At 39.3% G+C, this 27,998-nt stretch overlaps 1 protein-coding gene across 4 annotated transcripts; it reads left to right on the forward strand.

The window, feature by feature from the left end:
* On the forward strand, positions 1-27,866 carry CCAR1 (cell division cycle and apoptosis regulator 1). Of its 4 annotated transcripts, none has more exons than XM_080597445.1 (26): positions 1-136; positions 313-430; positions 6,801-6,973; positions 7,543-7,587; positions 8,241-8,273; positions 9,247-9,440; positions 9,953-10,067; positions 10,152-10,344; positions 11,507-11,639; positions 11,961-12,122; positions 12,581-12,806; positions 14,080-14,193; positions 15,064-15,230; positions 15,924-16,134; positions 16,937-17,020; positions 17,663-17,848; positions 19,525-19,716; positions 20,296-20,529; positions 20,877-20,988; positions 21,257-21,298; positions 22,702-22,784; positions 23,901-24,047; positions 24,426-24,546; positions 25,188-25,373; positions 25,741-25,946; positions 26,956-27,866. In XM_080597445.1, the coding sequence occupies exons 2-26, from the start codon at positions 358-360 to the stop codon at positions 27,013-27,015; spliced, it is 3,492 nt and encodes a 1,163-aa protein (XP_080453571.1). In that variant the 5' UTR covers positions 1-136; positions 313-357; the 3' UTR covers positions 27,016-27,866. The 4 variants fall into 4 exon arrangements, with proteins under 4 accessions (XP_080453571.1, XP_080453572.1, XP_080453574.1 ...); XM_080597446.1 differs by having other exon boundaries at positions 8,247-8,273; XM_080597448.1 differs by lacking the exon at positions 21,257-21,298.
* The last annotated feature ends 132 nt before the right edge of the window (positions 27,867-27,998 follow it).

Raw genomic sequence — 27,998 nt, forward strand, 5'->3', positions numbered from 1 at the left:
GTGCGCGCTGCTCAGCCGGCCGGGCGCGGGCCGTGACGGCAGCAGCGCGCGCCGCCGGCGGGGCCGGGGGGCGCGTGCGCAGTGGGGGCGGGCGGGAGGCGGCGAGGGCCGGGCGTGATGGCGGCGGGGCGGGCAGGTACCGGCGGGGGGAGCGGGGAGCCCCGGGGGGGGGAGGGGAGGAAGGGGAGGGGGAGGAGGAAGAGGGAACGGGGGGGAGGGAGGGGGCTCGGCGGCCCCGGGGGCTTTCGTGGCGCTCTGTGGGGCGGCCCGGCGGCGTGCGCGCCCCCGGCTGCAGCCCGTTTGCCCCGGCAGGTCGCAGGAGGTAGGCGGTGCCCGTGCCGTGCCGTGCCGGCCGCCATGGCGCAGTTCGGCGGACAGAAGAACCCCCCCTGGGCGACGCAGTTCACGGCCACGGCGGTGTCGCAGCCAGGTCAGTGCCGCCGGCCCGGCCCGGCCCGGCCCCCCCGCGGGGCCCCCTCACGGCGCGGGGGGCGGCGGCGAGCGGCGTGCCCAGGTACCGGCCCCCGGGTGCGTGCAGCCGGCCGCGTGCAGCGGCACGGAGCACAGAACCGCGGCCCTCAGGGCTGCCCCGCGGCCGTCGCCAGGGCAGCCCCAGTCGGTGCGGGCAGAATAACTTGCCTTGGTTCACGCACAGCACGCGCTCGTGCGGCGAGGGGCTCTGAAAGGTACTGCCTGCCCGGGGAGGGGTGCGTGTGCACGTACCCACCTCTGTAACGCTGACTTAGAATTAGAGATCCCTGTGACCAAAGGCATCGCCCTGCTGCTGGCAGAGGGTGCCTCTCCACGTACCCGAGAACTCTTACTTGGCTGCAGCTTCGTGTTTTTAAAAATCTAGCCGGCCGCGTTTTATTGTTTTGCATTGTTTTATAGCGTTGGAGGTTTAGAGCCAGAAACGTGAGGCTTGCTGTGTGCCGAATTTTGGTGCTTCCTTTTCCAGTCCTGGCCTGCCTTTTTCTCCTTTTGTGTGCGAAATGTTGCCTAAATGTTGTAGGGTGTCTGAAGTGGAAGGGCTTAAAAAAAAAAAAAAAGCTGCAGTGCTTTGAGGAGTTAAGATAGAGTTGCCTGGGTTTTGCGCAGTTGTCCTCTGAATCTTTCTCTAGTTTGACAGAGAGTTGCTGTCACATGTCTTTTGTCAGAGGTTTTACTTTCTGTGCGCCTAGCAGGAGTTGGGAATGCCTGCCATGCTTTGGAGGTGCGTGTCTGGACAAACAAACAGACATCTTTCTCCTGACTCGGTTTTCCTTCCCTAACTTACTTATCTCCTGTTTGTCCTTTGGACACGGATCCAGTCTGAGGGCATATGCCCAGGGACCTGTCTCCTCCCCACCCGCGGCATTTCCCAAAACTCAGCCCCGATGTGCCTTTGCCTTCTCTTCACCCACATTCACTCCCAGGTTACCTCCCCACAGCTCTCTGCCTAAACCATTGCTGTACCACCGTGCGGTTTTCCCCGTTTCTCTGAGTAGCTCACGCTTCCCTCATCCTAGCGGTACCATTCTCCTTCTGTAAGAAGTTGCTAAACAGCGGGTGAGGATGGCAGAAACCAATTTTGCTTGGTTCTGCTGCCTGACTTGGTGGCAGCATGGGGCAGCCACGGGATGGATGGCAGCCCCTGGGCTGGGGCACTCTCATCAGGCTGGCACACCACAAGTGGTGGCACACGAGTGGTCTGAGGACTGCAGCAGGCCCCGGTGTGGGGGGAAGGCTGCAAAAAACCTGCTGGAGGGGAGGAGCTGGCAGCCATCTTAGACCTCGCTGAGCAAGGACCAGAAGGGAGCCCTGGAAGAGAGGTGGATTGGGTGGGGGCGCTAGAAGCACGCCCCAAAGTCTGACCCCTGCTCCTATTCCTCCAGCTCTGCCTTTGGTTAGCCTACTTCTCAGCCTCCTTAAATTAAGCCAAGTGCAAAACTTAATTGGGATAGGACTAGTTAGCATCGGTAGAGAGATGTTTCACCTACTCAATGAGGACAGTGTCTCCAGGGATTCTTAGCTGCTCATCTATTCTGGCACCTGACGTGAACATAAGAGCTGTTAAAGACACCACTTCTGCACTTTTGCCTTCTTCCTGCAGTATTTACACCATTTTTCCTGTTCCTAGTGACCATCTTCCCACTGCAGTATCTTCTCTCCAGTATCACTTGAAAGCATTTAGCTTCTTACATCCTTCTCAGCAGCCTCTGTCAGGCCCTGGGATTCTGCCGCCCAGCTCCTGTCGTAGTACCCATGTACACACTTGGTTCCCTGCTTCTTTATCGGTGAGCTGGCTTACGCTAGGGAGCACAGGAAACCTCTTTGGAAAACGTGGTGTGCTGAGAGCTGAAGAACTTGAGTTCCAGCTGAGCAGTCCTCCCTCACACAGCTTTCACCAGGAAGGTGTGACTGTCCTGCCGGGTTGCTTGCCTGACGGGGAGAGAAGCTGTCGGTGTTGAGGCATGCTGACCGCGTAGGACTTCTCACCTGTGGCTGAGCTCGAGAAGTTGTGCAGACTGTAAATTTACCCTTGTATATCTCAGTGTTCGTAATCAGATTAAAAGATATACCAAATTGTGATATATTTTCAGAGGATTGACAAAAGTTGTTAAATATATTTATGCATGCCAGCTGTTTTATCTCTTCCTTCTCCAAAGCATCAAGGTACTTATGTATGGGGGAAAGATCTTGATTTTCATAGCACAAGCAACGTGTTATGTAGCTTTTTCCTAAACTGTAGTCAAAAGTGGTGACTGTTATGTTAAAGCCCTATTTGATCACTGCAGAAAGATAATTTCAGGATGTTTTTTAACCATATTGCTGACTTAAATGCTGTCTTGGCCATTCCTGGTGAAGTCACTGTATGAGTTAAGGTTTTTTAATTAAGGTGCCTTACTCTAAGGTAGTTGTGGAGTTATGTGCCATGTAGTGAAGGGTTCCTGGGATTGTTTCGGGGCTGCTTACTAATTACTGTCTGTGCCTCTGGTAGTAGAAGAGAAACAGGTAATTCCAGGTTCCAGCAAATACCTGTGTATGAAGAGAGACTCCTACTTGCATTATAGCAAAATTGTTTCTGTAGTCCTCGTCTCACGGTTTTGTGCATCACATGACTGAAAAAAGAATGAGGTCCCTGTTACGCTCGTTAAGCATAGTTCAAGTATAAATTATACCTACTGCAGAAATTTGAGCGTTAGAACATTAAAAAAAATAAAATTCCTAGATAGCACAGACTGCTTCTTTAAGTGCACTTTATCCTTTTGGCTTGGCTTGATGATGTGCAGATTCCTCAAATGCCTGCGCAGGGAAATACCTTGCTGTCCTCTCAGCATGTGTTGTGTTCGTAGCACAGTGCTTAGCGTGTGCCCTCTTCAAGACTGAGATTTCTGCTTGCAGTGTGAAACCTGTTTTCATGGAGCTGTAGTTAAGGGGAAGTCCTAGCTGTGCTGCGCTGTGTTATGGCTGATGAGCACTGTCGTCTTTGCCATATCCAGACCTAATTGCATTACAGTGGAGAACAGTGCAGCTGATGAAAACAAAAGTCCCTCCAGCTCAGCTATGCTCTTATTGTTGCTGGTGGCCCCTAGGAGATGACTGAGAAATGTGTAAGGGGAAGACAAGCCTGCAGTGCATCTGGGAACCACTAAGAAATAGCAGCTGATACACAGTTTGCTGGCGTGCTCTAAATAGATGTCTTGTGGTGAATACACTGAGACTAGTTTCTATTGTGTGCCAGTTGAGGGATTTTTTTTTTGGAGCAGGTTGTATGGAGTTTATATTGCAAGGGTGTTAAGCTTGAAGAAAAAAACTAAGTCAATTTCTGTGAATTTTGAGAGGCATCCAAAGTCCTGGATAGGACTTTGGATTATTGTAATTGTTTACAATTACATCTCCTTTTTTCAATTACAATCTCCTTTATTGTAATACATAAATATGTATTAATCACCTCTGGAATTCAGAAGCAGCAAAAGGAACTGTTAAATATTATCATTTTTTTATTATTTGTCTGCTGCAACAGAAATTTCTGTGACCTAGAAGGATGCTTGAGCTGCAGCCTAGGACTCCAGCCTATATCTGAGCCCTTTCAGACTGACGCGTGGTATTTGGTGCAGGTTGTTTAGGCTGCCTTTGAAGGGGGGTATCTCCATCATTGTACTGCGTGGTAAATTCTAAGAAGCTATTGTTGCTGTAGATGTGTGCTGCCAGTAATAATAATAGTAATAACTGGCAGTCAGGTGTCAGCTCCCCACTCGGTAAGCTTTTGGCTCTGTGACTGTGCTCTCTCCTCACCCTGTGGTAGTTTTTTGTTTTTTGTTTTGTACTCTAGTAGTAATGCAACCACAATCGCCTATTTGATCCATTTGATCAGAGCCTGCTTGAACAAGGTGAGTATGTAGGGATGAAAGGCAGTCAGATTAAACTCCTGGAATACTTCATAGCAAATTAGTAGGGAAAAGATGCATCTTTGCGAAACTTGTTACTATATATGTTGGTCCGTAAGGGAATCTCAGCAGTCTTTTCTTCTTGCCCATTGTTAATAAGCTGATCCACAGCCTTGTAGGTGACACGGTACCTAGTTGATACTGAGTGCTCATAAAGTGGCAGTAGTGGTAGAAAATATGGTTTTTTCTTAGCGGAGAAAATGGGATAAGAGCCTTAGGGTGGGCTGGCAATTGCATAAAGGGAGGATTATTGGTTATGCTGGAAGGGAAATTGTCAGGATAGAAACCAAAGAGGAGAGTAACCCAAGATCTGGGTGTGGGAGTGAGCATGTTAGTATTTTTGTGGATATTCTGGTACAAAAAGTAGGAGAGGGCTCATGAAACTTGCTTGATGACACTGCTTGCCAATTTCATCCCTCTGTGCTGGGGTAGAATAGAACATGAGGCTGAGTGACAGCAACTAGCATAGTCAAACAGATTCAAAGGTAATAGCATTAAGTGAACTTGTGGAATTCGCTAATAGGAATTTCTGTTCAGCATCAAGAGCTAAGAGGAAAGACTAATGCATTTGTTATTTGCCTTGAATGAGCCAGCAAAGTAATGCAGCCAGGAAAAGTGAAAGCTGTCCCAGGATACAGCAGCAAAGCATTTAGATTAGATTTCAAGTTCTGTGTGAGGCGTGTTATGTAAGGCACTGTTGAGGTTCCAGGTGAGTGTGCTGCTGGATGGTCAGAAATTCATCTTCAGATTGGAACTGGTGGTGGGAGAAGCAGTGGGCGAGAGGATCAAGGCGATGGAGGGCCTGTCACGGGAGAAGCCTCAGATTTGGCTTGCTTGGCTTCTAAAAACAAAGTGAATGTTGGAATTTTCCAGGGGAAAAAGTCTCACGTAACACTGGAAATACTGTAATACTGCTGTACCGTAGAATGCTTGATTTCACTATTAAAATAGTATGACTTCCTGGAATACGACAGGATTTGACCCAGATCATAGCAATGGTCGTTATTTTCACAGTTGCTTACAGAGTTCTTGCAGTTTTCATTCCAAACTGTAAGATGATCAGTGCCATCAACTTGTTTAGTTCTAAAGATCTTCACTCTGCTGCAAAGAGCAGTGTGGTGGCGGGGATTACCTCATTCAGAACGTGTTGGTTACAGTTTGTGTATTTTATGGTGATGTTCACTGAGAAGAAAGCTATCTTACTGCATCCATGGGTCAGGGGGTGGCAGTTTCGTTTAGGATCAGGAAGAATAGTGTGGAGCACAAACTCCACAGGAAGATTACAGTAAATCTGTTCTTAATTTTGTTGTGTGTCTTTAATAACTTTGGAAAAGAAAGGAACCCTGTTCAACTTGAGTGTTCTTCAGTTCTGAAGGTGGCTGGCTGGCCTGTTTTTGCTGGCAACATGCTTCTGCGCCAAGTTTCTTTTTAGTTTCATTTGAACATGTGAAGTAGACTGATAGCCTGATGAAGTGATGCTTGATCGTGCAGCTGCAAATAACTTACTTGAAAGCCCCCTGCCAAAGATGGAGCAGGTTTCCAGATAGGTTTGCAGTTCTTTACTGAGACTTACATTGTGTAGTGTTTTCTGTCCCTCAGAGTTTCTTAAGTAAGGCTTAATCATTCTTTGTTCAGAAGTACCACATGCATAAGAGGCAAACCATGTGGATAGCTGGTGCCCATGATATGCTTAGTCTTCTGCAGTGAATTGAAAGGTGATGTGACAATAAAATACATTATTTTTTCTTTCCAGACAGTCTGGACTTGTGCAGCATAAAGCCTTCCTAGTAAGAGCTGGAGACAGCTTGACTTGGTCCCTTTATATGTGCAGACTAATTAAACTCCCAGTTGTTACGAGGCTGTTCCTCCTTTACCAGCACCCACATCTACAAAACACAGCTCACTCCGGGACAAAGACAGTACTGAGTGAAACTAAGCCATGTGCCTTTCCAGAGCAGCACACATTCCATAGGCCTCAGTTTCATAGCTGCTGCTAGAGTGAAGGCTGCTCAGAGTGAAATGATTGATTTACAGAACAGAGCAGGGATCTTCATCAGGCTCATCCAAAACCTGAAATATGCACACTGCATCTTTTCTTGAATGTATGTGTTGGGAGACAGGGAAGGCAGTTACTGGAGCTTTAAACTCCTATGCAACTTGAGAGAAGGAAATATGTCTCTGCCTCTGCTGTGGTGTACTATTTCTAAAATTGGAAAAGAAGCTGGTGAGGTGGGATCCTTTATCTTGAATTTTTCAATTGGATTTATCTACTTCAGGAGTGAAGCATCACATACTGCATCCCGGATAACTGGGAGAAAGTTCCTCTGTTTAAAGCTGCTCTTCGTGCTTACGTGTGTGTTCTTGTTTCAGCTGCTCTTGGCGTGCAGCAGCCGTCGCTGCTTGGAGCCTCTCCTACAATATACACCCAGCAGACGGCCCTGGCAGCAGCAGGCCTCACTACCCAGACCCCGACCAACTATCAGCTGACTCAGACAGCTGCCTTACAGCAGCAAGCTGCGGCTGCAGCAGCTGCATTACAGCAGGTAACAAAAAGGAGCGTTTGCTCTTGTCTTTAGGAACTTTCAAAATATAAAACAGTGGCCCTATAAAGCAAAAGTATCTAAGAGAAAAGCAAGTGGGCAATACTGTTGTTTTATAAACATGTTTAAAAAAACAGTGGGATTGTAGGCCTACAGCTCTCGTCAGCTGTATTAATCAGTGAAGGTGTGGGAATTATGGTTATGGAGTTGCTATGGAAAGCCTTTGGGGAAAAAGGAGTTCTGCTGCACCTAAGGTGACTATCTCAAGTTCCAAGTATCTCCAGTCACCATATGTAATGTGATAGCATTTGCATGATTTCATGCTGTGCCCTAGATACTATATGTGTCAGGCATAACAAAATCTGTTCTAGCAAGGAAGAGTGCTTCAGAGTCCAGTCTAAAGAGGAATATTTGGTGTAAAAGTAGTACATATTGATACTATTTGTTATGTTTTGTATTGTTAAATGTGGATACTTTTTATCTAAAACATGCTTAGCAGCTAACTTGTATTTGGTGTTTTGGGGGCAATAATGCTTTCTGTTTATGAGATATTTTGCTTTTATCTGTTTCAGCAATATTCACAACCTCAGCAGACTCTCTATAGTGTACAGCAACAGGTTTGTCTGATTCTTAATGCGTACATCACAATTTTAAAAATGCTGTTGGTTATGTGCCTTGTAGGATTTGTCTACAAAATCATCTTTACATGGGAAGTTGTTAAACTAATATTTTTTTGTAGTGAAAGAGAGCTTGAAGTTTACAAACTTGGAGAGATGTATCCAGAATGGAAGCCTGTCTACCTTCATGCAAAAAAGAAATCAAAAATCTATATGCTATTCCATGTGTACACAATTCCTTCTAAACTTTGCTCTAATCAGGGCCGTGTATTTTAACTGCTGGAAAGATGCTGTCCAAAAAAAGTTCCCTTTTACATATTTTACGGTCTTTGAATTTACAGGATTTTGAGAAAGGACATGGAAATTAGAGGCATAAGCTTCTCCAGCTGCCAAAACTTTTTTTGATATTCCTATTAACTTTTAGTTGCAAGAAAACAGCATTTCTGCTTACTGAATAAATCTAGATTACACAATCTTGAAATTAAACAAATGAGCACAACTTTATAGATATGCAAACCACTGAAATGACCAAACCCCAAAGGACTATTAACTGACTCACATTAAACAAAAAAACTCTTACTTGTAAAGAGGAGGTAAAATTGTACAATTTCCTTAACCATATAAAATTAATTTATAACTTTATTTATTTTAAGTTGCAGCAACCTCAGCAGACCATTTTAACGCAGGTTAGTTTGGTTTTATTGTTTGGTCTTCATCCCCAAACACAGATAATGCAAGAGGGCAAATTTGTGACTTCTTGAGCTTTTTAATCTGTAAAAAGAACTAATATGAATGGACGATTTATTGGTACAGGTTTATTTTATCCAGATGTTAAAATATGCTTAGCCTTGGTTTCAAAAACTGAATGACAACCACTTTTCCTTAATCTTGAAGGAAATGTGTGTTGAGCGCTTTTTTTTTGGTTTGAACTTCAAGTGTTCAGTTGTTTTGCAGTAAGTAACAAGAAAAATCTCCTTTAAAAAGGAATTTAACTTTCTGCTAACACTACTGCAATACTGATATGTAGAGGTTTAAAAAGAATCTCGCTGAGCTTGACAAGCTTAAAACACGAAACCACTCAACACACTGCAAGCTGCTCTCGTACTGTTCACTTACAAAAACATGCTTTGAAAAGAATTGAGGTAAAAATAGCTGACTTAATTTCACTATTTTACTGTGTAAAGCTTATATTTTGCCTCCGTATTCTGATTTAATAAGAAGGCAAGCACATGAAATGGAGTTAGAGAAGGGTTCTTGTTAGCCTCAACCCTTACTAACTCATTTAACAGTACAGTTGGGATACAAGTGGAGAAATCTCTAAGCTTTTTCCTAGCAGAGTTGGGAATTTATCTCCTCTTCAGCCCACTGTATCAGTTACCTGTAAACAATAAGGAAGTCTTAATTTTTTTCTAGAAAATGTGCATATGTGGGGAAAAGGGACTTTTTTTAAAAAAAGAAAAGGATAGAAAAAGCCAATCTTCATTCAAAATAGCAAAGAAAGATCACCTTTTAGAAAAAGCAAACTCCCACATTCTGACTCCATTCAGAATAATTGCTTTAGAGAAATTATCAACTCCTCTCTACACGGGTAAAAGATCTGTTCCTTGCAGGCATGTCAGCTGGTTATAAGATTTATAGTTTGTTTTATTTTGCTTACAGCCAGCTGTTGCGCTACCTACCAGTCTTAGCCTATCTACTCCTCAACCAGCAGCCCAGATAACAGTTTCTTATCCAGCACCCCGCTCAAGTCAGCAGCAAACGCAGCCACAAAAGCAGCGTGTCTTCACTGGGGTGGTTACTAAACTACATGATACCTTTGGTTTTGTGGATGAAGATGTCTTTTTTCAACTTAGGTAAGGTGTAAATAGTTGTCTGCAGATGTGTTCTGTGATTTCCTCCCTAGAGAAAAGGTTTAGATTGCTGCATTATAATTCTGTGACTCCACTGGTAGTTCCTGCAGTTACATTTTCTCTGTCAACACTGAAAATCAGATGGTGGTTAAGTTAGTAGATGTGAGTTCCTTCTGTGGAATTTTGAATTTTCTTAATGCAAAACCCAAAGTTAAGAGATGTGGAAGGTAGTAAGCTCCTTGTAATATGAAATTGCAGAATTTATGGGTGATTAAATGGATGTATTTTGCTACCTGCCTATCTTACCTCAATATTGTTTAGGGAACTTCTGTGTTAGGGCCAAAGACAGGTATTAAATTCCTTTGCATTCCAAACCGAAGGTAGATGCTCTTCCTATAAGCTTTTTTAGTGAATTTTGTTTACTTTCCCACAACTTTAAACATAGCTTGCAAATGCAAAAATAGCTTCTGTAGCTAAATAAAGCTCTCTCAATGCATTTTTTGTAATGTTTGCAGTGCTGTTAAAGGAAAAACACCTCAGGTGGGTGACAGAGTTTTGGTAGAAGCTACTTACAATCCTAATATGCCATTCAAATGGAACGCACAGAGGATCCAGACGCTTCCAAATCAGGTATATGGAGTTTACCCGGTCTTGCTTGTACTGACTACTTCTGGTTTAAGCTCGTTCACAACTCCTTTTCTTTTCTGCTGTTAGAACCAGACACAGGCTCAGCCGTTACTCAAGACACCGCCGGCAGTTCTTCAGCCTATTGCGCAGCAGACAGCGTTCGGTGTTCAGGCCCAGCCGCAGCCACAGTCCTTGTTGCAAGCACAGATATCGGCAGCTTCAATCACACCTTTGCTTCAAACACAGCCTCAGCCATTGCTGCAGCAGCCACAGCAGAAAGGTGCTCCTTCAGTGTACTAAGTCCTTTTTGTGCCTAGTCTGACTGAATTAACAGGTGAGGTAGTGAGGAAAGGATCCTGTAGAAGGGCAGGGTCATTATTTTTCAGTTTTAGCGTGCATCTTTTCTGCAGATACATGCAAGGCCCGTTGCCTGCACTAGCTCAAGAATCACCTGGTTAGTGGTGTTCCTGTGGACTCTTGTCATTCCTATTAGGATTTCATAATCTGGAAGTAAATTCAACGTAGTTTTTATTTGGATGCTTTTACAGACAATTTGCAGAGCTGAAAGAAATAATTGCAGTGTAGCTCTTCATAATTTGGAATGTTCAACAAAATTAGGTTTTGCATAGTGGTGTTCTTAAAACTGTTATTTCTGTATTTGTTTTTGTTTTATTTAGTCAGCCAAGTCGACATTTGCAAGAATAAATATTGGTGAATGTAACAAATCTGAAACAAAGGCTGTTGTCATGTCAATTGAACTTTGGATGGCTGACAAATCAGTAATAGATTTGATAACAATAAGACGCAGTTAAGGCATTGTCTTCTCACCCACAATAAAAGCAAGGCGAGAAGATAACCTAAGCAGAACTGTTTTGGATAAATGCTTATTACAATCTAATTTAGTCCTAGGTGTTCATCAGTCTTTGGCAATGTTTGCCATATTTACGAACAGTCATTTAAGTGTGTGCTGTCTTGAGACAGCAGAAATATGTTTTGGGGAATTAGTGCAGCAGGATAATAAGAGTAATTTTTACAAGAAGCTAATTATTTTACCTGTGAATAGAATCAAGAAGAAATTTTACATTTTATTTCTGTGAGCATGTAGCATATATATATATCTTAAAACCTTTACTTTTCCAAAAGAGGGTTTTGTTGTTTACTAAGGTAACTTCTATGTGCTTAGATTTGGGTCACCATCCATGTGAAAAAGATGCTTTCAAACCAATTTCAGTTTTTAATATCATTGAGTCTCAGTTTGTATCAGTGAAGAAGAGCGTAGGTCTCTTGTTTCTTGGGGAGGACATTAATAATAGACTTACTGACTCAAATTATTTTAGAAAATGTACACAAGGGAAACCAGCTGTAAAGAAGCAGTGTTTTTGGTGACTGAGAGTAGGCAATTGCCCCCTGTTATGTGTTGATGCCATATGTTTTTGTTTCAGGTGGTTTGTTACAGCCCCCTGTTCGTCTAGTCTCACAGCCTCAACCAGCTCGAAGACTAGACCCCCCATCCAGGTTTTCTGGGAGGAATGACAGAGGAGGAGACCCTATGCCGAATCGAAAAGATGACAGGAGGTACGCTGTTGAGAACAGGTCTTTGTAGAATGCTTTGATTATAATCTAGTCTAACAGAGCTGAGCTTCTTGCACCGGACTGAGTCAGTGATACGCACAAGTGTTTTTACCATTAGATGTCAGTGAAAAGTTCTTTTTTGTCTGAAATGAGAGAATTGTATTATCTGTCTCTCTTGTAAAGAATACTGAAACAAACGGTGAGGAATTTCTCCTTTCTGTTCTGCGAGCCATCTCTGAAAAGTCTAGCTTCTGTTGTACTAGAAAGCTTTATGTGTTAGCAGCATACAAAAATATTTATATCTTGTCCACATATTTTTTTAAGTCGTGAAAGAGAACGAGAGAGACGTAGGTCTCGGGAAAGATCACCCCAGAGAAAGCGCTCCAGAGAGAGATCGCCTCGACGAGAGAGGGAGAGGTCACCTCGAAGACCGCGACGTGTTGTTCCTCGTTACACAGTTCAGTTTTCCAAGTTTTCATTGGACTGGTATGTTTATAGGACCAATTTTTTACTTAAAGATCTCACTTTAATAGCAGGCACGAACTACTGTGAGCAGTGTTAGCACACACGTGTTTAGTGAATGTTAAATGATGATCATAACTTTAAAGGAAGTTCAACTATGTAATGGCTGAGAACCTTGTATATGAAACTTTCTAGGCTCTGTTGGTTTTGTGTGCTACTGTAAAATGTGTTTATAGCCCTGTTTAATAAATATTCCCTGATTTGTAGACACCTTAATTAGAAGAATGTTAAGTAGTTACGTGTTTGTAATCCTTAATACATGACCTTTTAAATATGTTACTCTGAATTCATACACACATGTACACACACGTACACACTGTTAAATATACAGTAGATGTTTCCAATGAATGTATCTCTTAATGATGTGCTTTTTTTTAATCGTTTTTATTGCTGCATCTTTCAAATAATGTTGTTTATTTCAGTCGTAGCTGTGATATGATGGAGCTGAGGAGGCGTTACCAGAACTTGTATATTCCAAGTGATTTCTTTGATGCTCAGTTTACATGGGTGGATGCTTTCCCTATGTCTAGACCATTTCAGCTGGGAAACTACTGTAATTTCTACGTAATGCATAGAGAAGTAGATCCTATAGATAAAAACGCTGCTGTCCTTGATCCACCTGATGCTGATCATCTGTACAGCGCAAAGGTTTGTATAGTTTCCAGTGTTACAACTCTTCATTAGATTTTTTTGCCAATAGAGTAAAAGGTTGAGTATAACTGAACTGATTTTTTTTGCAATGATCTGAGCAAAATACAGTATTTTAATCCTTTGTGTAAAGAGCAGGTAAGTAGAGCTCGGTAGAATCATGATGGAAATTCAGTTTTTCCTGTTACTAGAGCTGTCCTATGTCTTGTTTTTACTGAGATTTATTTTCCATTCTCTGCACCCAGGAAAGAAAGACATCTCCCACAGGATCTCTGAATGTATTTCTTAGGCAATTCACCCTGAACAGTTACTGGAGTCTTGTTTTCCTTTATGGATCCTTTCTGGGCAGTTGGTGCTTTTCCACTTAGTGATGCTTTCTTTCTTACTCCTTTCAGATTCATTTTAGTCTTTACCATTTGATGGAAAGTAGATTGAGCAGGATTATAGGAATCTCAAAAAACGTTGCACAGGGAGCCATAATGACATGTAAAGGACCTTAGGGTCAAAAAGAATCTTCCTAAAACCCTTCTGTGTGTTAGCTCTTCCATTAAAATAGGTCTGAGATTTCTAAGTCAATCTGTTCTAGAAGTGTTTAATGTTAAAGATAAATTTAGAAACAAAACTGCCTTTAACCCTTGTATTTTTGGAAGAGTTACTTTACTGTCTATAAAAAGTCTGAAGCCTCGGCTCAAGTATCAGATGTACCGTGGTTGTTTTTTTTTCATTCTACTGATGCAGAGCAAGAACTCTATTTCAGAAAGTTGATCTTTAAAATATATTCAGTACCTTAAGAAATAGCATCCAGTTTCATAATATTAAGCTGTTTAGATTATAAAGTAAGCTTGTTAGATTTGGCAGGGCCAATGGGATGTTAAGAAGATGCAGATGAGTGTCGGCCGGCTCTCTTGTGATTGTGACAAAATGGAAGAAGTCAGTTACGGGAACCAGAAATGTACTCAGTGTGCTTCTTGGCTATTTGGTACATAGCGGTAACATGCGAAGCAGAGTAGCAATTCTGCATGTTGCTTTTATATGCTTTCAGTTGGTTTGTCTTTTTGTAAGATCGCACATTGCATGCATATCAAATGGTGAGGGAGTGAAAGAACTCCTTGGCAGACACTTTAAGCCTCAATTCTGCAATTTCCTTTTAGCTTATTCTCATTTTTTTGTGACATTAAGAGAAGTATTGGTATGTGTGTGTTTGCAAGTTGTGGTCATTGTTTACCAGTTATACTGGGAGGCCTTCACAAGACTCATCTCATTTACACACCAGGTGATGTTGATGGCTAGTCCTAGCATGGAGGATCTCTACCACAAGTCGTGTGCTCTGGCTGAAGATCCCCAAGAACTTCGTGATGGATTTCAGCATCCTGCTAGACTTGTAAAGGTAAATATGCTTCACTGCCAGATACTCTTGGCAATGAAGGTTGGTTATAGAGCTTTCAAATATTTGTTGGTAAGGGAAGAGTTTGAAGGCAGCTAAGCGATGGCTTCAGTTTTACTCTTCAGAGATCTAGTTTTTCACTTCTTCAATTTAATGGAGCTTTATCTTCATTGCTTTCATATTTACTGCTTTCTTCCACTTACTCAAACTATAGATATTCGGAGAAACCTATTTATTTATTTAACTGTTAGTCTCTTTTTTACAAGCACTTAAAACTTTTTAAGGGTTCAGCTGTGACGAGAATACAAATGAAGCAACAGTTAAGTAACTATTGTATCGAAATTGAACAGTTGTTAAGTTGAACAACCTGTAAGTGCTGTGGTGTTTCAAGACAACACATTTGTTCTTTTTCAATTAAACTCCATCATCTTAAAGCCAATGGGAGTGCATGAATTTATAGATATAATGCTGTTGCGGTCTTATCTTTTGTAGCTGTCCTTTGTCACTTTTAAGCAGGAATATCTACAAAGCTGTTTATTGGAATTAAGATGCCATTTAAAATAGTATGTGTTTATCTTCTGTGTTAGAAGGCTTTTAATTGCGAAGGAACAAGCCTCTACCAATAAAGAAACTTGATGGAAAGTCTTGCAAACAAGAATGAGTGATGATGTTTTAACCTATTCCATTTCTGAAATACTCTGTGGAAAAAAATAACTGAACTCTTTCTTGACTGACTTTCATTTTCAGATTTCAAAATAACGTGACAATTTGCTCACGGATTTCAGTGTGTGTGCTATGAAATATTCTTTACGCTTTGGGAAGATGACTTTTTGCCCCTAGCAGGGGAACATTCAGAAGACTCTTTTTGTCTAGTTTTTAGTGGGTATGAAAGGCAAAGATGAAGCTATGGCTATTGGAGGACACTGGTCCCCATCACTGGATGGACCTGATCCAGAAAAGGACCCTTCTGTGCTGATAAAGACGGCTATTCGTTGTTGCAAGGCTCTTACAGGGATTGACTTAAGTGTGTGCACACAATGGTAAGTACTGTACTGCAACGTAAAGTACACCATAGAAGTACTTTTCTATTATGAAAAATTAAGAAGAGAAACATCTTTTTCTTTGTCAGTGCTGTTGGTAGCACAGGTAAACTACTCAAAGGATGTTCTGTTTTCATAGTAAGCTCGATTGGTGCCAACTGTGCTGAATAATGCATTAAGGACTAATTAAAGATTCTGGACTTATTTTGGTGTTATGCTGTAATTTTTAATGAATGTGTGTTGAATATATTTCTCATTTCGTGCATAGCTGGAGAAGATCGTCAAGAGAACTTCATTTCATTGTTCTTTCGTTATAAATTAGCTGTTGGTTATATAGCCATATTTTCTCTTGATGAGTTTTTGTCCTGTATTAACACTTAGAGCAATTTTACTAGCATCAGAAAAGTCTATTGTAAGCTAAATTTGAAGTGCTTCAGTGCCTCCTAGTTGCGCATTAAACCTTTGTGCGCTAAGTAATGTAAAATGGGATTTTGGTAGTCTTTTTCCTTTGCAATTGTGATACGTTTTTACAAATGTGCCGAAAGAGAAAATATGGCTTCCATAATTTTTTTCTTTAGATAAACTTCAAGGTCTTGCAGCAAAATTTCTTTACTTGATGTGCTACAAGTGATCTAGGCTCTTTAAAATGTATTGTAGAATTTTTTTTCCAACATGCTTCTTCCCTTGCGACAGGTACCGTTTTGCAGAGATTCGCTACCATCGCCCTGAGGAGACCCACAAGGGGCGTACAGTTCCAGCTCATGTGGAGACAGTGGTTTTATTTTTCCCGGATGTTTGGCATTGCCTTCCCACCCGCTCAGAGTGGGAAACCCTCTCCCGAGGATACAAGCAGCAGCTGGTCGAGAAGCTTCAGGGTGAACGCAAGGAGGCTGATGGAGAACAGGCACTGAACGCTAATCCCTTTTTCTATTTCTGCTTCTCACAGGCACAGGAACACAGGCACAAAATGCACATCACATACTACACAACATACATACATAGGAGGAACATAACTGGTAACAATGACTGGTAAACCAGCTTTCAGCAGTGTAGTGAATGTTGTTTTTTATTTTTATTTCAGCTAGTTTACTAACTTTAAATGCGTATGCGGATATCACAAATGGAATAAAATTGTGCTTATGATGCGCAGAAAATTTTTTACCGTAGAAATAGTTGCTGGAATCTGGGACCAGTTGTTGAGTGAGATGCAGTTTATGAATAGCTGTCTTTAAACATTTTGCCATTTTCTAAAATTTCTAAATTCTCTCTTGTGGCCAGTTGTAATTGCGATATTTGAAATTGAACGAACACTAGTCTGAAACATCTGAATTTCAGGCCATGTGGCTGATCAACATCTTGGAATAAGGGAAAGTCTGACTGAACAAAGAGTAACTTGGGGGATTTAAAATCCGGGGGAAGATCACACACTGTGGTTAATGGAGACCAGCAGTGTCTTTGTAACCCCGATATTCTTTGTGGTGTTGCTTTTCACCCTTTTGTGTTCCACAGATCTGGCTTGTATTGGCTGAGTGGCACTGATCATTTAAAAAGTGGTAGAATGTGTGTGTGAACTTGTCTAAACAATAACTTTAGGAGAAGACTGTCTGAAACAGTTGTGACCTTGCACAGATCAGCAACAGAATTTTAAAAATGACTAAAATGCTTTCAAGCTTTCTGAATGATAATTTTTAAATTTCATTTGTCAGGATGAAGAGGAAAAGGATGATGGAGAAGCTAAAGAGATCTCTACGCCTACACACTGGTCTAAACTGGATCCCAAAACAATGAAGGTAATACATTTTTAAACTTGTTTCCATCATACGTTTTCTTTTTTAAAGCAGGACCTGAAATACAGCTGTCTTTCCCTTAACTGAGGGGAAAAAAATAGTAGTGTTTTATATTCCTTGTTGATTTTGTAGATATTATGTATGACATCACAGTATGAGAATGTGACTTATGATTTTAATAGCTGAATAGAGATAATTAAAACTATTTTGAACTTTTGAACTTTGTACAATTAAAGTGTATCACATATGATACTGTTTAACTGGAAAATGAAAGTTCTGTGGTAATCTGGTCATATCTACTTATATTAAAAATGTGGGGTCTAAAATACTTTAATGTTAGTTTAAAAAAGTAATAATGGTACAAAAAATGTAATAAAAAGTTTCCACAAAAGAAATAATAGCCTTATACTGCCAAATCTTTTCCCTGCGTCTATGAAGTCCCTCAAAAGAGAGTTCTTTGGGGAGAACATGACTTTAAATGTAGTGTGTTTTATACTAGTAAATACTAGCGTAATACAGTACAGCTTCAAAAAATGCAGTTGAGTTTCCAGTGATCTTTCTTTAATTTTTACTTCACCTTTTCTGCTAATCATATGTTTTGCAGTGTCGCTGGTTGATATAACTTACAGAGCTTTTATTTACCAGGTAAATGACCTTCGCAAAGAATTAGAAAGTCGAACCCTTAGCTCTAAAGGACTGAAATCTCAGTTGATAGCTCGACTGACAAAGCAGCTGAAAGTAGAGGAACAAAAAGAAGAGCAAAAGGAGCTAGAGAAGTCTGAGAAAGAAGAGGAAGAGGAGGAGGATAGGAAATCTGAAGATGACAAAGAGGTTAGATTTTGGACATGCTTGGTTTAAGTCTTATTAAATGTACATAAATACATAAATAATTATATATAAAATTTTGTTTAAATAAATATTTAAGTTTAAAAAGTAGAGGATGGTGCCTTGCTGAGATTTTGTAGTTCTCAGATGACTACTGGGAACTCCTGCTGTAACTTGAACTACTGAATTGGAATGAAATCTTGGCAAGCTTGAATTCCTGTATCAGCAAAGTCAGCTGAAATGTGCAACTCTGTTAAGGGTGTTTGAATTAATGTTGGACCTTAAGTGTAAGGAAAAAAAAAAGCCAACCTCCCCAGCAAAAATATGCTCATTTGTGAACAGGTGAGCGCATTTAACAAGATCTTAACTTGTTAAACTTATATGAAAAGCCAACACAACTAAGCAGCTACTTTTATTGATGTGCAAGCCTTAAAGGATTTGTGTCGCAATGTTTGTTTTGATCTGTAAATGTTTTGGTATCTCAAACAGTCTGATTTCTTCACATGGCTAATGTTTTGCTTGGATTCTTGTTTTTCTGTATAATGAAACCTTACTTTTTACATTTGGATAAAATTCTTGTACATGCAGGTTTCCCAGTTTTGCAGTTGATAGTTTCAGTACTATTTGGTCTGGTCTGATATTTCATGAGGGTGAACAAGATCTGTGCAATAACACCACAGCCCAACAACAGAAAAGGGGCATAAATGTAACAAAACATTCTCTCCATACTTGCTTTTAAACCTGCCTTTTTGTGTATTCCTACCTGCAAACCAGTATGGGATAATTTGAAGTTTTAATTTTGTCTGTGTAAACATTTTGTTTATTGGTGCAGCAGGGGCCATGTGCTTGCTAATTATTTCAGCTGCTGCCTTCTCGCATAGCTTAGAGGAAGAAGACTGTCTTGGAGTTCCTTGCCAAATCTATCTTTTAAGATTAGGAGCAGGCAGGTTTGATCGTGTTTGCTTTTCAGAAAGCTTAATCTCTGCTGTGACTTTGATATTCATAGGAATTTAATATTCCTGTCTTGGCAATTAATAAGCTGCTTAGTATTTTACCTTTTTTTTTTAACATCACCACTCCCCATTTTTTAAAAAAAATCTGTATCAGTTGTATCTATAGATTGCATGTCTTCTAACCAAAATTTCTGGGTGAGTAGTTACCTGTCAGTTGTTGAAGCAGTATTGGATATCTTTGGGATGATGATGGTAGAAACCGTGACTGTTCCTATGTAAGAAATAAACTACAGTAGGACTTCCCCGTACAGCTCTAAAAACACCCAGACAAACAAAATTCGTGTCCAGAGCATTGACTCCTTTACTAGCTTGTATACCATTTCTTGAAGTGAACTAGTTGGATTCCTTCCAATGTTAAGTAAACATGCTGCAGTTAGCACCATGAAATTGTTGGAAGATGCTCGTTGCTGTGTAGTTAAACACTGTATGCCTTGCTTTGTGTTGCTCAGGTTTCCAGTCTTCACTCTTACATGAGTGTTGGCAATGGATGCATTATGCATTCTGTAAATTCTGGTCTAATTTCTGTCATCTTCATTGCATTATGCAGCCTTAGGCTTTTCTTCACTTCCTACAAAGCAGTGAGTCCTAAAAACTAACTTATAGGCTGAAACTCTTGAATATTTTGAAACTTTGGAATACGCTGCATGTTGTTTTGTTTTGCCTATTTAGGAAGAGGAAAGAAAACGTCAAGAAGAAATGGAACGTCAGCGGCGGGAGAGACGATACATCTTGCCTGATGAACCAGCCATCATTGTGCATCCTAACTGGGCAGCAAAGAGTGGGAAGTTTGACTGTAGCATCATGTCGCTTAGCGTTCTTCTGGACTACAGATTAGAGGATAATAAAGAACATTCCTTTGAGGTAATTTAGCCGTGCTGTCATGTTAAAGCTACTTTTTAGTGAGCTTTCTGCATTGAAACATTGCGTTGAAGAAAAAGCTAATGCCTAGCAAGTGAATAGAAACGTTTATAGTTAGTAAAGTTAGTCATTCTTGTTTCTTTTTAATTCTATGCTAACTGCAGTATTCTTAAATTCTGCAAGTTATGATAGCATGACACAAGAAAACTTAATGTAAAATAGGTTAATTTCTTTGTGCAATATCTAGAAAAAGTAGTCCAGTATTTGGTACAGGGTTTTCAAAAGCAATGTAGTCACTGTGTGATATCTAGAAGAAATGCGTATATTTTCAGCTGAATTTATAACTTACACAGCTAGTGCAGGTCCTAAACTACTGTAGTACAGGAAAGAAGAATGTATAAAGTTCTTTAAAGTTTGCAAATTCAAAACAAATGTTAAGAAGTGTAACACTGCGTAAAGCTAACACGGTGAAAGCTTGGTAAGGTAACACCTGATGGCTTCTTTTAGTCATAAGTGTACAAATTCTTAATATGCATTTTGAAACTCATTTTCAGTTCTCTTTTTGTTCTTTTTTATGTGCAGGTTTCATTGTTTGCAGAACTCTTCAATGAAATGCTTCAGAGGGATTTTGGTGTCAGAATTTACAAAGCACTGGTTTCTCTCCCAGAGAGGGAGGACAAAAAAGACAAAAAAGGCAAAAAAGATGAACGAAAAGAGAAAAAGGAAGAAAAAGAGGAAGAAAATGATGAACCAAAACCTAAGAGGAGAAAATCTGGAGACGATAAAGATAAAAAAGAAGATAGAGATGAAAAGAAGGTCTGTAGCTAACTTATATATCAGCTAGTGTTTCTATCATAATCAGTCATGTAAAAATTTGACTGGTGTATTTGAGTATTATATTAAAAAAAAAAAAACCTTCCCCAATTCATCTTTATCACTTAGTTTTGTGTGTGTGTGTTTTTATGTGACTAAGTATCATAGTGGCATCCCTGCCCATGGCAGGCGGGTGGAACTAGATGATCTTTAAGGTCACTTCCAACCCAGACCATTCTGTGATCCTATGAAATGTAAGCATACTGAAATTTTGAGTGAGTGCTAGTGTGATGTTTTTACTTTCCTGTTTTTTTAGTTCTGAATGGACTAATTTTTAGGAATTTTTACAGAGGGAAGATAAAAGGAAAGATGATTGTAAAGATGAAGAAGAGACAGAAGATGACAATAACCAAGAAGAATATGATCCAATGGAGGCAGAAGATGCTGAAGATGAGGATGAAGGTATCTTGAATTAGGAATTTTGTGGCTTCCAGATAAACTTTTTTATTGCCACTGCATATACCAGCTTCTTTCAAGCTGGAAGAGGCACTGGAACTAGAAAATCTAAAATTGCATTATTACACTAATTTTATTTCAGTAATTCTGACCAGATCTACTTAAAATGTAAGTGTCTTTCTGCTAGGCGTTTTATTAACATCATCTATATATAAACTGTAGCTGCGGTACTCAAAGTAAGGCATGCATATAGAAGTGGTTTTATTTTTTTCAGAATGCAGACCACTCGCAACTCCCATTGAAGTCAGTAGGAGATGTGAGTATTCGGCACCTCTGAAAAACCAAGCCACTTTTAAGTGCCTAACTTTTCCTATTCATCAGTTCTAAAATGTCATCCTGTTCTTGTTAGGCTGCAATGTAGTATGGGATTCTTTACCTGATGCTCTAAGGAGTTGATTTCTGTTTGGGTGGAGTTCTGTTTGCCTGAGTAAGTGGGGAAAGGGACTATTAACTTTCCTGTCTGCTAGGAGCAGCAGTAGTCTTTCCTGGCTCAGAGATTTGGGAAGGTGTAAGGCAGCTGGACACTCTTTGGTTTGTACTTTTGTGGAGTTTTGTCCTCTTAGGTAGAGTTTTTGCTAGAGATGTAGTTCTGAACTTGCAGTCCCAGCACTTCCTAAGAAGTGTTTTCAGTTGTATTTTTGTCAGAGTACTGCACCAGCCTTAAAAAACTTGGTGCTAATCTCTTATTTCCAAAATGACCCTTAACTGCTCATAACCTGACCCTGGAGAGTGTGCCCTGGACTTCTCTGTTCTGTAAAGTGCTTCCGCTTCCCATAATCTGTCCTTGTGCCATTCCCAGTCAGGGTTGGTGAGAACAATCTAACGTACCATGGAGGTACAGGAGAAACCTTGTGGTTCTCAGAAATGTGTTGGCAAAATTAGATAAATGTTGTGATACGTAGGTTTTTTTTCAAAGCTTTCCTCACAAGAAAGGTGAGCGGTTTCTTAAAGCTGAATTTGGCACGTGATTCTGTGACCAAAAACTTGTACATAAGGTACAGAGCTGCATGCCATATGTCCCTGCAGTTGTCGTGTTCCTCTTTCTCCTTTTTATCTTTAGGTTTACTGTACTGTCTACCTTTAAAGAAAAAAAAGTGCAGTTTGTGCTTCATATCTAACAAGTGATATGAACCATAACTTTGATCTAAAGTAGAGGATCATATACACCACTAATATCTCACTCACACATGAGTATAAACACTGGGTTTTAATTATACAGTTGGTACAGTTTTTATAATGTATTGTAAAATACTTGAGAGTAAACAGTACTGCTTTTGGTAGGAATAACCATAGCTGAATGCAGACTCTGCCAAGCCTAATTAGCAAGAATTGTGGTAATTTCTGACACACAACTTAAATAGATGTTGTTGGCGCAACTTATTTTGGCCTCGTTAGTGTTTCTTTCAGGTCTTCCATCCTGTGTGTGAGGTAAATAAGAATTTACAGGATAAAATTGACAAACGTCTTATGTTAAAAACAGATCAGAGAAACAACAAATTTAACAGGACTCATATAATTGTCATTTGTTCTTTCTTTTTGAGGGAAATATTTTCAGGTGTTAGGGGGCTTATGTGAACTTCTTAATGAACATGTATATTTGAGATAATGTTTATCAAATCATTTGTTGTGGGTGTGTTAAATTTTGTTTGTGTCTTATAGACCGGGATGAAGAGGAAATGAACAAACGGGAGGACAGAAGAGAGGGAAATAGGCATTGCAAAGAGAGGTCGTCTAAAGATAAAGTAATTAATACCTTTCTTAACAACTACGTAGAGCCTTGTTAGAGATGTCTTAATGAAAGCTTACCTTTGTTTTCACTGTAAGACCGATTTGCACTCCTTGTTTCCTTCAGCACTTCTAGAGTGAAACATTATGCATATATAAAAGGGAACATGTGTCAGCTTTGGGTTAGGTGCATACAAGCTACCGTTATTTTCATTTTAAAGATTGCTGAGTGAAATCTCTTGGAAAAACTTTCTTATACCAATCTGATACTGATTTGTCTGAAAAGTCTGAAGACTAATGCTGTATGCAGACCTAAGAGCCGGATGATTATTTTATCTATGGCTTTCAGCTGCTGCATTCATAAATAACAAAAACAGAAGCTTAGCTTGATTAATAAAAACTGGCTTTTAAATTGTAAAGCCTGGAATCATTATGTAATTTTTTTTACATTTCCCTGCAGGAAAATGGATGCCATCATTAGCTGTGTTTCTACATCTCCCTGCAGGAAAATGGATGCTTTATATGTCATGAGACCAATAGCTAGCCTTCATAGTTCAGATTAAGGAACAGCATAGGTTAGATTTGTTGTGCTTGAATTTTCTTTATAAATGCTAGGATAAAACAAGTGTCTGATTCTCTCTTTTTTTTTTTTTTTCAAGGAATATTAGGAGAGGTAGGAACAGAAATAATGGAAAACACTGCAGAACTGCTTTAGCTGTGAGAGCTGGATGCTCATTCATTATATGTTTATGGAGATTTTGTTTTGAAAACAGCTGTTCGATAAAATATTTGAGGAAAGAAGGGATTTTTCCTATTACACTTGTTTATTTAGCTTATTTTTCAAACTTTTGGACATTAGCTTGAACAAAAAGAAACTGTGTCTACCAGGTGTTACTGTGCATTGTGCTGCAAATCTTCTACATAATTGAAAGATTATTTGTCCTAAATAGCTTGCTAATGTTATATCTGAGTTCAATAGGTAAATGCTAGCTGTATTAGTGGCTTTACTGAAAGGGATGATAAAATGAACAGAAGAAAACATTGGTTAACTGAAAAGTTTACTTTTTTTTTTGTAGAGGAAGAGAAGGTGGTATTTTTAACTTCCTAATGACCCCATAATTAATTTTCTGTAGGAGAAGGACAAAACACAAATGGTAACTGTTAATAGGGACCTTCTGATGGCCTTCGTTTATTTCGATCAAAGTCATTGTGGATACCTTCTGGAGAAGGACATGGAGGAGATACTGTACACTCTTGGACTACACCTATCACGTGCTCAGGTTTTGTATTTATTCATTATTTCAGGAATGCTATAGAGGGGAGAAATGTAGTTCAGCTTCTAAAGGCTACTGCTTATATACTTTATCTCTGGTTTTTATGTAGCCATTTTGTATTTACAAGGAAATACTAATTTGATACTTTGTAAGCTGTTTTGGAATGAAAAAGTAAAAATTTGTGGCTTTTTAACATGCCCATATTGCACATGTAGCTTTTGTCTCGTTTATTTTTTTCTTTTTTTATTTTAATCCCCAGTATGTTAAAAACCAAAAATCGATGCAAGTTCTTTCAGTAAGTTTTTAAAGTTAAAACATTCTTGTTTAGGTAGTATAATTTCTGTGTTTAAGTAATACAGTACTTTGTCTGTGGTTGCGTTTTAGGTCAAGAAGCTCCTTAATAAAGTAGTACTTAGAGAATCCTGCTTTTACAGAAGACTAACAGATACTTCTAAAGATGAGGAAAACCAAGAAGAATCGGAAGAACTACAGGAAGATATGTTAGGTAGTATTTTTTGTATAGCACAAACTTTGCGCAGAAACAGTTCTCTGGAATGATATAAGAGCCCCGAGATGTTTGCTTTCTCACAGTAACAAGTTCAGATCTGCAGAGAACCTGCCAATTTTGAAAAGTAAATCTTGGACAGTTCATAACTTTCAGTATTTCTGGCTTCCAAACCTTGTTGCTTTTACAGGATGAATCTTAGTATCTTGGAACAGGAAGGAGGAGGTTAATGTTAACACTTCTTGTTCACAGCAGCTCTGCAGTCGGGAGTATCAGTGCTGCAGGTAGTAGAACGGAGTGTGATTTTTTTGAATACAAATGACTGCAGAAAAGAAGAATAAAGCAATGTCATGAAACAACATGAGCTTTTGGGGGGGCTGTGATTGGGGTAAGGAGGGAGAAGAGAATTGAGGAATAGACAAGCCAAACTGAATCTAAACTTTATTTTTTCCTTACATATGAAGAGGCCGTATTATGATCATAATTCTGTCATATTAAAGGTGTGGCTTTTGAATTAGTATGAGGTGTTGCTTTTAAACTAATGTAATTAATGTAAATGTAATTTTTAACATTAGTCACTGGAACTGTAGGCAACTGAAAATGTTAATGATTATTTATTAATACTACTTAATCTAATTTAGGAAACAGATTACTGTTGCCATCACCTACAATAAAGCAAGAATCAAAAGCTATAGAAGAGAACGTTGGCCTTATTGTATACAATGGCGCTATGGTGGATGTTGGGAGCCTCTTACAGAAGCTGGAGAAGAGTGAAAGAGTGCGGGCAGAGATAGAACAAAAGCTTCAGTTACTAGAAGAAAAAACAGGTGTGACATTGCTTTGAAGGTGATATTTACGTGGATGCAAGATGCTAAGACTTTTTTAGTAGATAAACTAATTTGTGATCTAGATTGCTTAGATGGTCGCATGCTATAAACTTAATTTTCTACTTCCCATACCCTTTGAACCTGCACACCAACAGTAGTTGAAATACCATTGTCACCATGCTGAAATCCTCTGACTTCTCATTCAACTTGAATGTAAGACTCTCAAATGTAGTTAGAGTATTATGAAATGGTAATGCAATGCAGTCTTTAATGTTCTTTCAAAATTAATAGTTAGGTGTTGGAATGTAATGGAAGATTAGGATGCAAAGTACAAGGTGTTAGAAGTGACTGACTTTTTTTCTTTAAGATGAGGATGAGAAGACCATACTGCATCTGGAGAATTCTAACAAAAGTCTGTCTACGGAGCTCAAAGAAGTCAAAAAGGACCTTGGTCAACTGCAAGAGAACTTGAAAATCTCAGATGATAAAAATTTGCAATTTGAGGGTCAGCTGAATAAGACAATCAAAAATTTAGCTACTGTTATGGATGAAATACAGAGTGTTCTTAAACAGGTTAGATGTTTATTTTGTAATGCTTTCCTGTCCTGATCTTGTCCATCCCCATTTGTCCAAATACACTATTCTGTTTGATCAGTTATTAATTTTTCAAAGCAGAATATAGGTATTTCAATTTATCAGGAGTATTCTAGTAAAATGAGTTTTAAGCAACCTGTCTAGTGCTCCAGAGCATCCCCATCCCTGTATGGAAAGATACTTGCATGTTCCCTGGGAATGCTGGGGGAATCCTGAGTAGGTGGAGGTTATGAAGGCTACTCAGTGGCAAACTGGTACTATCAGGGTGCCTTGCTGCTTCCTTTGTCTACATGTATTTTGAAAAGGCGATATAACATCTACAAAAGCTCAAGCACACATACAAAGAAGTATGCCAAATGTTTGTGACCTTTTCTCTTGTGTGATACAAGTGATAAATTGCTGTAGCTTATTAAACTGGCAATAACTTGCAGCCATCTAACTGCCATCCATATCATTAAACAGTCCTGCATTTATTCCACTGTGTTGTAGACCTACTAATCCCTGGGAGCTGGATAATTCTGTTTCCACACTTAAATAGCCATAGTTAAATATCCTTGTTCATTCTGTCTAGTACTTTAGAACTGAAAATAGAACTGAAAATGTCTTCTGTGCCCAGTGCTTTCAGACATCTTTGACCGATATCAGTATTTTATGTTAGAGCTGTTACATGTTACCATAATTTAATGGATTTTGCAGAAACTGTTTTCATTTGCTTTTTAAAAAGGAAAAAAAAAAAGCCTAGACTATAAAGTGAGGCTTCTGGGGACGGTTTTGTGCTTCTTTTTACAATTGTTTGTCACATTTAATTTCTACTCCATCAGTTTTTCAGGAAGATGTTGGAATTGGTTTAACTAAACTGAGTAAGATACTAGTTCCTATGGTATTAAAAATTAAAGCTAAGCAGTATTTTTGTCTTGCAGTACTTTATAGTTCACATGAGAAATAAAATTTCCAGCACTCACAGTCTTCTCCCTCTTTTTCTTTAAAGGATATTGTGAAAAGCGAAGATAGAGATCAGAAATCCAAAGAAAATGGAGCGAACGTATGATAAAACTGCTGCTGTTTAGAAGAACGGTGTTACATAATGTAATATAAATCATGATACCAGAGTGTATGGGAAGTGATGCATGTTTGATTTTAGTAGTATAAATATCTTAGTTCCAAAAGATGTATAAAGTTTTATGAATGTGAATGTCTGCTTCTGAAGATTGCTTGTAATTCTTAGCATTCAATTTGAGACACTCCTCGAGTGAAAATAATTTTGCGTTGCAAAATGTTTTAGGATGAACTTTGTTACAGTTTTAACCCTAATAAAGTTCATCAACGTAATGAACAGTAGCAAGTATTTAATTACCAAATGTTTTTCATTAAAGTTTAGTGAAATCAAAATTTTCATTATTTATAGAATTGCCATTTTTAGGTTTTTATTTTTATTTCTGTCTAATTAGTCTTTTTAAATTCAAATATAAATCACAAAATAGCATGCTGCTTAATTTTGCAAGTAAAGATTTTTTTAAAAGCTTCTCGGATTTTTTTTTACTTGTCACAACTTTCTTTTCCCTTCCAACTGTAATTTTCCAAAAGCTGCTTGTAATAAAGCTTCCTGAGATACAGTAGTTCAGAGTTGCATATGAGTTAAGAAAGCAATAGAAACCTACCACAATACTGGTAGAGTTGTGAGATTTATATGAAAATATATGGGCCTGTTTTAAATGTATGTCATTTGTGTTTCCTTAATTGTTCTTATCTTTGGATTAATATATATGCTCCTTTTTAACAAGTGCAGTGTATTAATATGTATGGTTGGATACCAGGCCAGTAGATGTCAGAATAATGCCTTACATGGACAAAATGCTACCATTGTAAGTCACCTTTAATTAAATTTGGACTTCTTTCCTAGTATGTGTAATTACTTCAAATACTCTAGTCCAACAAAGTAATAGATACACAAGTATCAATATTCCGTGTTATAATTATGAAGGAGCAGGACAATTTTTGTTGAAAGAGGTGAAGACTGCCTTTCCTTTGTGT

This window comes from Anser brachyrhynchus (assembly GCF_964034855.1).
Source record: "Anser brachyrhynchus genome assembly, chromosome: 6".
Classification (NCBI taxonomy): domain Eukaryota; kingdom Metazoa; phylum Chordata; class Aves; order Anseriformes; family Anatidae; genus Anser; species Anser brachyrhynchus.

Bases quoted from the DNA above. Each gene is read 5' to 3' on its own strand.
- CCAR1 (XM_080597445.1), top strand. From the start codon at position 358: ATGGCGCAGTTCGGCGGACAGAAGAACCCCCCCTGGGCGACGCAGTTC. The intron at 14,194-15,063 runs GTAAATATGCTT...CTTTTTGTCTAG, and splicing joins ATCCTGCTAGACTTGTAAAG to TTTTTAGTGGGTATGAAAGG. The intron at 15,231-15,923 runs GTAAGTACTGTA...CCCTTGCGACAG, and splicing joins TTAAGTGTGTGCACACAATG to GTACCGTTTTGCAGAGATTC.